The 13,229-nt window shown below is 42.4% G+C and overlaps 1 protein-coding gene across 2 annotated transcripts in view; it reads left to right on the top strand.

Moving 5' to 3' along the window:
* The window catches only part of SLC25A27 (solute carrier family 25 member 27), a 33,235-nt gene that overhangs the window by 7,940 nt on the left and 12,066 nt on the right, over window positions 1–13,229 (top strand). For both annotated transcript variants that reach the window (XM_069728204.1, XM_069728202.1), the window contains exons 4-8: window positions 2,125–2,247; window positions 4,627–4,739; window positions 5,193–5,277; window positions 7,011–7,103; window positions 12,336–12,438. In XM_069728204.1, the coding sequence (XP_069584305.1) occupies window positions 2,125–2,247; window positions 4,627–4,739; window positions 5,193–5,277; window positions 7,011–7,103; window positions 12,336–12,438 (517 nt within the window). The remainder of the gene's footprint in view (window positions 1–2,124; window positions 2,248–4,626; window positions 4,740–5,192; window positions 5,278–7,010; window positions 7,104–12,335; window positions 12,439–13,229) is intronic.

The following is a 13,229-nucleotide window of genomic DNA, read 5'->3' as shown; positions in this document are numbered from 1 at the left end:
GGCAAATATAATCCTGATTGCCCCGTTTTGGCCAAAAAGACCATGGTTTTCCCTGCTCAGAGCCATGTCCATCTCGGATCCGTGGATCCTCCCGGAGGATCAGGATCTTCTTTTCCAGGGGCCCTTAAACCACCCTCATGTGAAGGGACTAAGGTTGACAGCCTGGAATTTGAGAGGCAGCTGTTAAAACTAAGAGGCTTCTCTGATAATGTAATTAATACCTTATTGGCAAGTAGAAAGAAATCCACTACTGCCATATATGTGACAGTGTGGAAAAAATTTCTGTCCATCGGCGTTATCTAGTGAAATTCCCGTTACTACTATTCTAGAGTTTCTTCAGAAAGGTCGTGATCTAGGCCTTTCAGTTAGTACTCTGAAAGTACAAGTCTCTGCTCTAGGGGCCTTGTATAGTCACAATGTTGCGGGTAATAGATGGATAGCCAGATTTATTTCCGCTTGCCAGAGATCAGAGCCAGTTCAGATTCCCCAGTTACCTCCTTGGGATATTAATTTGGTCCTGGAAGCCTTAACAGGTCACCCGTTTGAGCCTCTAGACTCAGCTCAATATATTTCCCTTAAGACAGCTCTTCTTGTCGCGCTAGTATTGGCAAGAAGGGTAAGTGACATACAGGCGCTATCAGTAGATCCTCCCTTTATGTCAATTTTTCCAGATAGAATTGTCCTGAAGACAGACCCTTCCTACCTTCCTAAAATGTGTACAAAATTTCATAGGTCTCAAGAAATCCTTCTTCCTTCTTTCTATAATAATCCTACAAACCAGGAGGAAGAGAAGTACCATACTTTAGATGTGAGACGGGCTATAATAGCTTATCTGGATAGGACTAGCGCCTGGAGGAAGAGCAGGGCTCTTTGTTTCCTTCCAGGGTCAAAGAAAAGGATCTGGTGTTACAAAAGGCACATTATCCCGATGGATTCGGGAGGCGATATACCTGGCCTATTCGTCTAAAGGGGAGAGTCCACCTGAGACTGTGAAGGCACATTCCACCCGGGCGATAGCATCATCCTGGGCAGAGCGAGCAGAGGTTCCTATAGAACTCATATGTAAGGCCGCAACCTGGTCTTCTCCTTCTACCTTCTATAGTCACTATAGATTAGATCTATCTGCCTCCACTGACTTGTGTTTCGGTAGATCGGTTCTTAATACGATAATCCCCCCCAAATAACTATCTCTGAAAGTCTCTCAGTGGGTGCTGTCGTGGCGAAGAGAAAACACCGGATTACGTACCGGTAATGCTCTTTTATAGAGCCACGACAGCACCCCTTCACTTCCCTCCCATTTACATATATTAGTGTACATATGAGCACTGTTAAGGGTGGTGGATTCTGGTAGCTATACGTAGTTATGTTAAAATAAATGATATAGAATTACCTACTAAAACTGGTGGGCGGTTCCTCGCAATCTCTGTAATCCAAACTGTGGGAGCGAGGGGGATCGCCCCTTTTATCTCTCCGTAGGGTTTCCTGTTCCTAGGGGCGGATCCCCTGTCTCAGTGGGTGCTGTCGTGGCTCTATAAAAGAGCATTACCGGTACGTAATCCGGTGTTTTGCCTGTCCTGTGGAGCGCACATTTTTTTTCTGTGGGAAGTTCTTTAGTAGTTATTTGGTGTCCTACCTGCCAGGATGAGAGGAATGCTTCTGTACACGGTTTACTCTGCCGTCACACCTGTATGCCGGTCATGGTCACGGCTGGCACGCTGCTCGCCCGTCGGGAGGACTTCTAGGGACAGTGACCGGGTTTAGCTTCTCTGCAGATTGATTTAGTGCTGAGTAGGATAGAATAATTTGGCCGCGTCTGCGCTTAGACTTTGCTTTATACCTGATAAGATCGCCCTCATAAGCCAATATCTTAGTTTACTTGGCGAGATGAGTTACAATAGTCAGATGCCAAAAATATCTAAACCTGATGGACACAAGGGTAGATAATCTGCGCTGGAGGCAGAGACTATGGAGAGAACGTTGTTGATGCTGCTGAGCGTCTCTGTACTTGGGGCTTAATTTTTTGGTAACAGGTTACCATGCAGTTAGGAAGGGCAATATTAAAGTTTCTGGTTTATAAGATGTACCACTATTTATTCTACACCCTCGAATGGTTTCCATTTTTAGGAAGGCTGTGATAGGGGGGATGGCCGCTGGAGCGATCGGACAGTTTTTTGCTAGTCCAACAGACCTGGTAAAGGTCCAGATGCAGATGGAAGGAAAGAGGAGGCTCGAAGGAAAACCACCCAGGTGAGTGCCGATTGTCACTGGTATGAAAATTAGTTTCCCCGGACCTTATCATTGATGGTGTGTCATCAGAATCAGAGTGGTTGAGGTCTGACTTCTGGTTGATGGTGCCGCAGCTCATTGGAAGTGGCTCCATACATAGTCGTAAATAGTACCGCAGCTCTCCCGCTCACTTATACTGACCAAAACTTGGGATATACACATGGACAAAAATATTGGCACCCTTCTAGTAAAGTAAGAAAAACCCTCAATGGTCACTGAAATGTACTCAAAATTTACCGATAATCAACTAATGAAAATCAGACATTGGTTTATATTATTGGTTCAACTGAAAAATAAAATAAGAGAAAAAAAAATAACGAATGAAAATGGCCTAGATAAAAATTATGATCCAGCATTTTTTTTTAATTTCATCGTTGGAGTGGTGCCACTAATGTAAGTACCCTGACTCTAGTATTATACTCTTGATCACGTGTGTAGATATACTCAATCTATGCTGGAAAAAATATATATAAATTTGAAAAATCGTAATGTTTTCAAACATGTCTTCAGTGTTCAAGTTCGATTCATACTTGGAACAACAATGCAATTTTAAACCCATATACAGCGCTGCTCTGTATATCAGTGATCATCAACTCCAGACTTCAAGGTCCACAAACAGAGCAGCTTTCCAGGATTTCTTTAGTACCGTATTTATTATCAAGGCATCATAAATTACCAGAGGTTCTTTCACCAGAGCAATACTAAGGAAATCGTCTGCCTCTGTGGAATGCTAGAATACTGCCCCTATGTACAAGAATATTACTACTATAATACTGCCCCTTACGTACAAGATTATAACTACTATAATACTGCTCCTATGTACAAGAATATAACTACTATAATACTGCTCCTATATACAAGAATATAACTACTATAATACTGCTCCTATGTACAAGAATATAACTACTATAATACTGCTACTATGTACAAGAATATAACTACTATAATACTGCTCCTATGTACAAGAATATAACTACTATAATACTGCCCCTTACGTACAAGATTATAACTACTATAATACTGATCCTATGTACAAGAATATAACTACTATAATACTGTCCCTATGTACAAGAATATAACTACTATAATACTGCTCCTATATACAAGAATATAACTACTATAATACTGCTCCTATGTACAAGAATATAACTACTATAATACTGCTCCTATATACAAGAATATAACTACTATAATACTGCTCCTATGTGCAAGAATATAACTACTATAATACTGCTCCTATGTACAAGAATATAACTACTATAATACTGCCCCTTACGTACAAGATTATAACTACTATAATACTGCTCCTATGTACAAGAATATAACTACTATAATACTGCCCCTTACGTACAAGAATATAACCACTATAATACTGCTCCTATGTACAAGAATATAACTACTATAATACTGCCCCTTACGTACAAGATTATAACTACTATAATACTGATCCTATGTACAAGAATATAACTACTATAATACTGCCCCTATGTACAAGAATATAACTACTATAATACTGCCCCTTACGTACAAGAATATAACTACTATAATACTGCTCCTATGTACAAGAATATAACTACTATAATACTGCCCCTATGTACAAGAATATAACTACTATAATACTGCTCCTATGTACAAGAATATAACTACTATAATACTGCCCCTTACGTACAAGATTATAACTACTATAATACTGCCCCTATGTACAAGAATATAACTACTATAATACTGCTCCTATATACAAGAATATAACTACTATAATACTGCTCCTATGTGCAAGAATAGAACTACTATAATACTGCTCCTATATACAAGAATATAACTACTATAATACTGCCCCATGTCCAAGAATATAACTACTATAATACTGCTCCTATATACCAGAATATAACTACTATAATACTGCTCCTATGTACAAGAATATAACTACTATAATACTGCTCCTATATACAAGAATATAACTACTATAATACTGCTCCTATGTGCAAGAATAGAACTACTATAATACTGCTCCTATATACAAGAATATAACTACTATAATACTGCCCCATGTCCAAGAATATAACTACTATAATACTGCTCCTATATACAAGAATATAACTACTATAATACTGCTCCTATATACAAGAATATAACTACTATAATACTGCTCCTATGTACAAGAATATAACTACTATAATACTGCCCATATGTACAAGAATATAACTACTATAATACTGCTCCTATATACAAGAATATAACTACTATAATACTGCTCCTATGTGCAAGAATATAACTAAATGTCATATTTATCGGTATACTGGTATTGTTAGATTAATCTGATCATTTTCTTATCCATTCCAGGGTTCGGGGAGTTTATCATGCGTTTGTGACTATCTTGTCGAAAGGAGGAATTCGTGGTTTGTGGGCAGGCTGGGTGCCAAATGTTCAGAGAGCTGCGCTGGTAAATATGGGAGGTAAATGATGATACTGTGTGAGACATAATAGGTGGGGGCCATTATTAGTTCTCCATTAGATAGGTGGTGCATGTTATATCGGTAGGGGTTGGACAGCTGGGTATCCCACCTGCCCGCAGATGACCGTGGTGTAGAAGAGTTCAAATAGCCTGGTGGTAAAGCATGGTCGCTGGCACTCAGTTCATTCCCAATCTGTACCTTATAGGGTCGTTATATGTTTCTCTTATACCAAAGACATGAATATATGTCTGATACATAAAAGATCCCACCTCCCAGATCTCCGCCTATAAGATGAACGGTGGTCTTCTAGGCCATGTGAGCCAACTATTGACTGCCATCTGTGGTGACGGCTATAGGCGGCCAGACATGTCCATGCTCCTCATTCAGGGCTAATGTTGTCTCCTTAGCAGTCAGCCCAGAGTTCCTTCTTATTCCACTTTCTCCTTTCCTCAGATCTGACCACGTATGATTCTGTGAAACACTTTCTGCTTCGGAACACAAACCTGCAGGACAACAGCTTCTGTCACAGTATTTCTAGGTAATGTCCCGGATTTATGTGCATCTGGGGGTCCCTGATGTTATCGGCAGCAACCAAGAATCAGCGGCGCTGTGAAGTCATGTTACAGGCGGGGAACTCGAGCGCTGCAACCAGAGCGCTGCAACCAATCGGCGGCCGCTGATCGTCTGCAGCCTTCAGTAATCCAGCAGAACAGTTGTCCCCATTGACGGAAAATATTGAAGGTGTCAGTCCATCAGCATCCGCAGATTGGCTGCAGTGGTCACGTCACATACATATCACAGCGCTGACATTGCAGGAGGGGCATCGGCCCAGGAGGTGAATGTTTTTATGTATTTTTTTATTTTACATTGGGCGTTTGAGCCGGTAAGATGAGGCTGCCCAGTGGGGCACAGGGTGTGGTGTGAGCGTTTCTTGGTTCGGGATCCTTTTCTGGGTCTCCCACTTTGGAAGAGCTGAGCAAGGGAACAGTCAATTCCAAAGTGTAGAAACTTTTTGGCCGTTTCCTCATTTTGGACATACAAGTAGGTACTAATTGTAATTCACAAGCGATGTGTGATCAGAAACTAACCTATTACTTACATCACTTTCATATGTTAAATGTATTTTTTTTTTTTTTTTAAAGTTGACTGTTTTCATAATTTCTTTTTTATCTTTACTTCTTTGTTTCATATCAATAGGTGATATCACAGCTCACCTCCTCCTCCTCCTCCTGTACAATGACTGATAACACCTCTATATACAGTACATAACACAGGATCCACCATTCACAATAGGTGATATCACAGCTCACCTCCTCCTCCTGTACAATGACTGATAATACCGCTATATACAGTACATAACACAGGATCCACCATTCACAATAGATGATGTCACAGCTCACCTCCTCCTCCTGTACAATGACTGATAACACCTCTATATACAGTAGATAACACAGGATCCACCATTCACAATAGGGGATGTTACAGCTCACCTCCTCCTCCTGTACAATGACTGATAACACCTCTATATACAGTACATAACACAGGATCCACCATTCACAATAGGTGATATCACAGCTCACCACCTCCTCCTGTACAATGACTGATAATACCGCTATATACAGTAGATAACACAGGATCCACCATTCACAATAGATGATGTCACAGCTCACCTCCTCCTCCTGTACAATGACTGATAACACCTCTATATACAGTAGAAAACACAGGATCCACCATTCACAATAAGCGATGTCACACCTCACCTCTTCCTCCTGTACAATGACTGATAACACCTCTATATACAGTAGATAACACAGGATCCACCATTCACAATAGATGATGTCACAGCTCACCTCCTCCTCCTGTACAATGACTGATAACACCTCTATATACAGTAGATAACATAGGATCCACCATTCACAATAGGGGATGTCACAGCTCACCTCCTCCTCCTGTACATTGTTGCAGTGTAATGCACATATGACATCATATTATGCCTGTTAATGCCCCTGATGACGGCGGGTAGGAGGTGGTCCGCAGGGCTTCCGTCCAGTGACTATGGAATACTGATGTGGCTACTGGTTCAGGGTCCTGTGCATGTATTCTCTCATCTCTGCTTCTGATCGCACTTTTTGGCTAATTGGCCTCACTTTTTTTTTTATATACAGATTAAACCTTTTATTTTAGAGATCTTTACTTGTGAGTATTTGTTTGTCTGTATGATGATCTACTATATGGCCTCAAGTCTGACATCCGCGCTCCTCTCTTGCACAGCATATGTTCAGGACTGGTAGCTGCTACTTTAGGGACCCCCGCTGATGTCATAAAGACCAGGATAATGAACCAGCCGAGGGACAAGCGGGGCCGGTGAGTTCCTTTACCTGCTTAGTCCTAATCCTATTTTGAGGTCACTTTGTTGAAAATGGAAAACCCACCCTTTAAGACCCAACATCCCTGGTGGTCTCTAGCATTGGTTAGAGGTTAACACCTAATTTAAAAACCAAGAAAGAGCAAAGAGTATGCATACAAATAGGGATCTCCTTAAAAGATCAATTTTATTTAATTGGATACAGCAAAAAGCAAATATACACCACAGTATAAATATACTTAAAATACGAAAACGGCGAACAAAAAGACCTGAGCAAATAGCGGCCTCTATATACAGTGAAAGAATATACAGGGTGGGCCATTTATATGGATACACCTAAATAAAATTATTATTATTATTTATTATTATAGCGCCATTTATTCCATGGCACTTTACATGTGAGGAGGGGTATACATAATAAAACAAGTACAATAATCTTGAACAATACAAGTCACAACTGGTACAGGAGGAGAGAGGACCCTGCCCGCGAGGGCTCACAATTTACAAGGGATGGGTGAGGATACAGTGGGTGAGGGTAGAGCTGGGATGGGATTGGTTGGTGATATCAACTTCCTGTTTGTGGCACATTAGTATATGGGAGGAGGAAAACTTTTCCAGATGGGTGGTGACCGTGGTGGCCATTTTGAAGTTGGCCATTTTGGACACAACTTTATAAATGGCCCACCCAGGTATATCCATATAAATAGCCCACCCTGTAGATAAAGAGAGTAGAAAACTGGAAAAAGTGCCCTGCTGGAAATAACAGAGTTATCACCAAGGGAAAATCCAGCCGGTATAGACAGAGGGCATATTGCCAAATAGCAATTTCGGGATAAAGTGCTGTGTGCAGCCTGGGGGGCAGATGCCCCCCGTATCGGCACTAACAAGGGTCTTCCTCAGAGGTGATGTTATGTCTGCGATTGTTGGGCTGATCTCTTAAAGTGAGATCTGCCTGTCCCTGACCTGATAAATATGAGCCGTGTGCATTCATAGAAGATGGACATCGGATACAAAATCAGATGCGTGCTCTTCTCGCGGCCAGAGCTGGCACAGAACGGAATTTTCATGATCATGTAACAGGGCGTCTCACAACTCCTGAGCAGCCATGATGTCAGTCTGTGATCGGTCCATGTCAGGTCTGCTCCATATACGGTATTTAATGTCTCCACTTTCACATTCCAAGGATTCCTTCTGGGTCGTTGTTCCAGGATGCAGACGCCATCTTGTCACACCACATCTGAACTAGCTTATGTACGGTTAATAATTGATTTCATTAGCCACTCTCTCCTTCACACGGTCAGTACACGCTCTCTTTATACCCAAACAATGATGTAAATGATTTTAGCAGCTGCAGGAAGGCAGGCGGTGCGTCCCAGTCCATGTACTGCCTGTGGAGAGTCTGAAGTTCGGCGTCCTTGGTGCACTTTTGCGCAGATGCACACTAGGCCAAATCCGCACACACACGTATTGATGACGCGCCGGATCACCCAATACCAAAATACAGCTGAGAACGGGCGGCAAATTGGACGCCGAGCGCATGCGCCATCAACATAACCAGCTTTAATGCACGTGCTCTAGGTCAGGGGTCCCCAACTCCAGTCCTCAAGGCCCACCAACAGGTCATGTTTTCAGGATTTCCTTAGTCTTGCCCAGGTAATAATTGCATCACCTGTGCAATGCAAAGGAAATCCTGAAAACATGACTTGTTGGTGGGCCTTGAGGACTGGAGTTGGGGACCTCTGCTCTAGGTAACTCAATACATAGCGAAATGAAATAATGCGCATGCGCTCAGTATCCGAGAGAGTGGCAGTTCATACAGAGGGAATGCATTGTGTGCAAGCGCTGGAACTCCACACCGAGAATAGGTAGGGACACATGAGAATCCATAGATTGCTGGCTTACCATATGTCAGTTATTTTCACACATGATATATTTTGCTTTATGGACATCTATATATATATATATATATATATGAGGCATCGTGATTACACGCTAATCCCGCCTCCTGCACAGTAGCTCCACCCCCCAACACATCACCACACATAATCCCGCCCCCACCACATATAACCCCGCCCCCCACCACAGCACCACACAATCCCGATCCCCCACCACATTACCACAGATACTCCCGCCCCCACCACATTGCCACACATAATCCCGCCCCCACCACATCACCACACATATTCTCGCCCCTGCACCACATCACCACACATAATCCCGCCCCCACCACATTACCACACACAATCCCGTCCCTCCACCACATTACCACACATAATCCCGCCCCCCACCACATCACCACACATAATCCCGCCCCCTCACCACATCATTACACATAATCCCGCCCCCACATTACCACAGATAATCCCGTCCCCCCACCACATTACCACACGAGGTTCCGTCCCCACACATTACCACACGAGGCTCCGTTCCCCCACATTACCACACGAGGCTCAGTCCTCACACATTACCACACGAGGCTCCGTCCCCACACATTACCACACGAGGCTCCGTCCCCACACATTACCACACGAGGCTCCGTCCCCACACATTACCACACGAGGCTCCGTCCCCACACATTACCACACGAGGCTCCGTCCCCACACATTACCACACGAGGCTCCGTCCCCACACATTACCACACGAGGCTCGCTGGAATGAATAAAAAAACGCACATCTTACTGAATCCAGTTTGTTTTTGATTTTACTCTGTGAATAAAATGTAGTATTCAGATTTTTAATGATTATTATTATTAACTTCATTTTAAGTCAATTTACCACCTGCGTAAGCGCTATTGAATGTTGTCATTATTTACTTTAGTTTAATCACCAGCAGCGTTAATTAGATAGCAATGAGTGTGCCGAGCATTAGCTGGCTAGAAACAGCTAGTTAAACAATAAAAGGAAAATGAATAACAAATACTTATCATTATTTTTAGGTTGCTGTTTAGAGAGCTGTGCTGACACCTGTAAACCTCTAGCAAATAGTCATATCGTCAAATCAGGGAAGGGGAAGGAGAAGAGGAGTGAAAAACAAAAACTGGCAGATTATTTATGTCTGATCTATTCAATCCTGATCCATCCAAACGGCCCATGTATCAGATGTCTCCAAATCCCCGCCTCTCGGAGACCTTTTCCGTTGATCTAATCTTTGCTCATATCCCTTGGATGCTCTATATAATTCAATCCATGGCCTCATCACCTCTGATGTACCGGTATTTATCCTGAATCCGCGTACTCCTTCTCTACGGGCAGGATGAGTTCCTCCATGCTGACGTCTGATACATGGCCGCTTGGATGGATCAGGATTGAATAGATCTGACATAAATAATCTGCCAGTTTTCGTTTTTTCACTCCTCTTTTCCTTCCTCTTCCCTAATTTGACGATATGACTATTTTACTAGAGGTTTACAGGTGTCAGCACAGCTCTCTAAACAGCAACCTAAAAATAATTATAAGTATTTGTTATTCCTTTTCCTTTTATTGTTTAATGTCCATCATGTAAAAGATATCATGTGAGAAAATAACTGACGTATGGTAAGCCACCAATCTATGGATTCTGATGTGTCCCTACCTGTTCTCGGTGTGGAGTTCCAGCGCTTGCACACAATGCATTCCCTCTGTATGAGCCACCACTATCTTTGGTACTGAGCGCATCCGCATTATTTAATTTCGCTATGTATTGTTACCTAGCGCACGCGCATTAGTGCTGGTTACGTCGATAGCGCATGCGCTCTACGTCCAATTCGCTGCCCGTTCTCGCAGCTGTATTTTGCTACTGGGTGAACCGGCGCGTGCGCTCTAATGCGTCAACGTCATCAATTCATGTGTGTTCCGATTGGCCTAGTGAACATCTGCGCCAAAGCTCACCAAGGACGCCGAGCTTCAGACTCTCCACACGCAGCACATGGATTGAACGCACCGCCTGCCTTCCTGCAGCTTGGCAATCATCATTTACATCATTGTTAGTGTCGATGCACGGGGGGCACCGGCCCCCCAGGCTGCACACAGCACTTTGGCTATTTGGCTGTCTAATATGCCCTCCGTCTATACCGGCTGGATTCTCACTTGGGAATAGCTCTGTTGATCCCTGACCATTACTTGTTTCTATTTTTGTGGTGCCCGCTAGCCCTTTACATTACAAGGTTAACACCTACCATAATATTCCTGGTGGGCTAGAGGTTAAGACCTAATATTTTATGTAGTCTACGATGGTATAAAATGTTAAAGTTTTTGATCTGGTAAACCACAAGAAGGGTGATAACTTGGTGATCGGTGGGTGCTCCACTGCTGAGACCCTCACTGTTCAGCAGCACTGAGAATTTTTATCCCTGTTTTATAATATTGCATGTGTGGTCAGGGAGTGACTGCAGTGCAGGTCGCGCGTGCGTTGCCTCTTCTCTCAACGGGGATAACCATTTCTCATTTCCACAGGTCAGATCCCCCACCAATTAAAATGACATCACCCATTCGTATCAGGTCATAACTTGTTTTAACCGGACAAACCCTTTTATCACCTAATATCACGGGTGGGCTAGTGGGCAAGAGCTCATGTTCCTCCTAATCTAGTATGGGATAGAACTTAAGATCGAATATCCCTGGTGGTGTATGGTGGGCTAGAAGTTAAAATAGGATGTCCCAGCTGGAGTAGGGTGAATGAGATTTTTTTTTTTTTTTTAATTTTTAACCCCCATCAGGCCAAGAGGAATATTGGATCCCAACTTCTAAACCCATTCTAGATCATCGGGGGTATTAAGTCTTCACTTCTAACTTACCATTGATGTGGAGGGATATTAAAACAAAACTCCTAAACCATCTGGGGCCCACCATGGATATCAAGTCTGATTATTCTTGGTGGTCCGGGGTGGATTAGATGTTAAGACGTGATATTCCTGTTGGATTGAGAAGGGATTTATTTCTCGATCTGCAGTACTCTAGAGTAAACGGCTGGAGCGTACATCATTTTTATTTTGACTCCACCTTATAATACAGTATATCTTTATGGGGCTCAGAGTTTAGTTTTTCCGGTACAGAGATCCATTGCTGACCTCACGTCTGCATCCATCTGCTGGGACACATACAGGACTGGAAAGTATCGTGCCCATGTCCTAGTCATTAGGCTGAAACTATTTTTTTTTTTGTTGTGTGAAATGATACCTTCCTTTCTATGCTTTGTCCAGCCTTGTAGGGTGCGGGCGCTGTCCTACTGTGTATGGTCTCTCTATATTTTACAGGGGGATATTGTACAAGTCTTCTACAGATTGCTTTATTCAAGCTGTGCGTGGAGAAGGATTTCTGTCCCTTTATAAGGGTTTTATTCCCACGTGGATGAGAATGGTAACGTCTTCACAAGGAATGTTTGGCATTGTGATCACTTTATTTTCAAGATTTTTTTTTCTTTGTTAATAAATATGTATAAACTACCATTCAAAAGTTTAGGGTCACTTAGAAATGTCCTTATTTTTGAATGAAAAGCACAGTTTTTTCCAATGAAGCTATCATTAAATGACTCAGAAATACACTCTATACATTGTTATTGTGGTAAATGACTATTCTAGCTGCAGACGTCTGGTTTGTAATGCAATATCTTCATAGGTGTATAGAGGCTCATTTCCAACAACCATCACTCCAGTGTTCTTATGGTACTTTGTGCTTGCTAACTGTGTAAGAAGGCTAATGGATGGTTAGAATACCCTTGAAAACCCCTGTGCAAGCATGTTAGCACAGCTGAAAACAATTTGGCTGATTAGAGAACCTATAAACCCGACCTTCTTTTCAGCTACTTGAGAATCTGGAGCATTACATTTGTTGGTTCCATTAAACTCTCAAAATAGCCAGAAAAAAAGAACTTTCTTGTGAAACTCGACAGTCTATTCTTGTTCTTAGAAGTGAAGGCTATTCCATGCGAGAAATTGCAAAAAAAATGAAGATTTCCTACAACGGTGTGTACTACTCCCTTCAGAGGAGAGCACAAACAGGCTCTAATCAGAGTAGAAAGAAGTGTGAGGCCCCGCAGCACAACTGAGCAACAATACAAGTACTTTAGTCTGTAGTTTGAGAAATCGATGCCTCACAGGTCCTCAACTGGCAGCTTCATTAAATAGTACACGCAAAACGTCAGTATCAAC

The sequence above is a fragment of the Ranitomeya imitator genome, chromosome 5 (genome assembly GCF_032444005.1).
Source record: "Ranitomeya imitator isolate aRanImi1 chromosome 5, aRanImi1.pri, whole genome shotgun sequence".
NCBI classification, from domain to species: Eukaryota; Metazoa; Chordata; class Amphibia; order Anura; family Dendrobatidae; genus Ranitomeya; species Ranitomeya imitator.
Note: the sequence above shows the minus strand (reverse complement) of the source record. Positions and strands in the feature narration are given on the sequence as shown.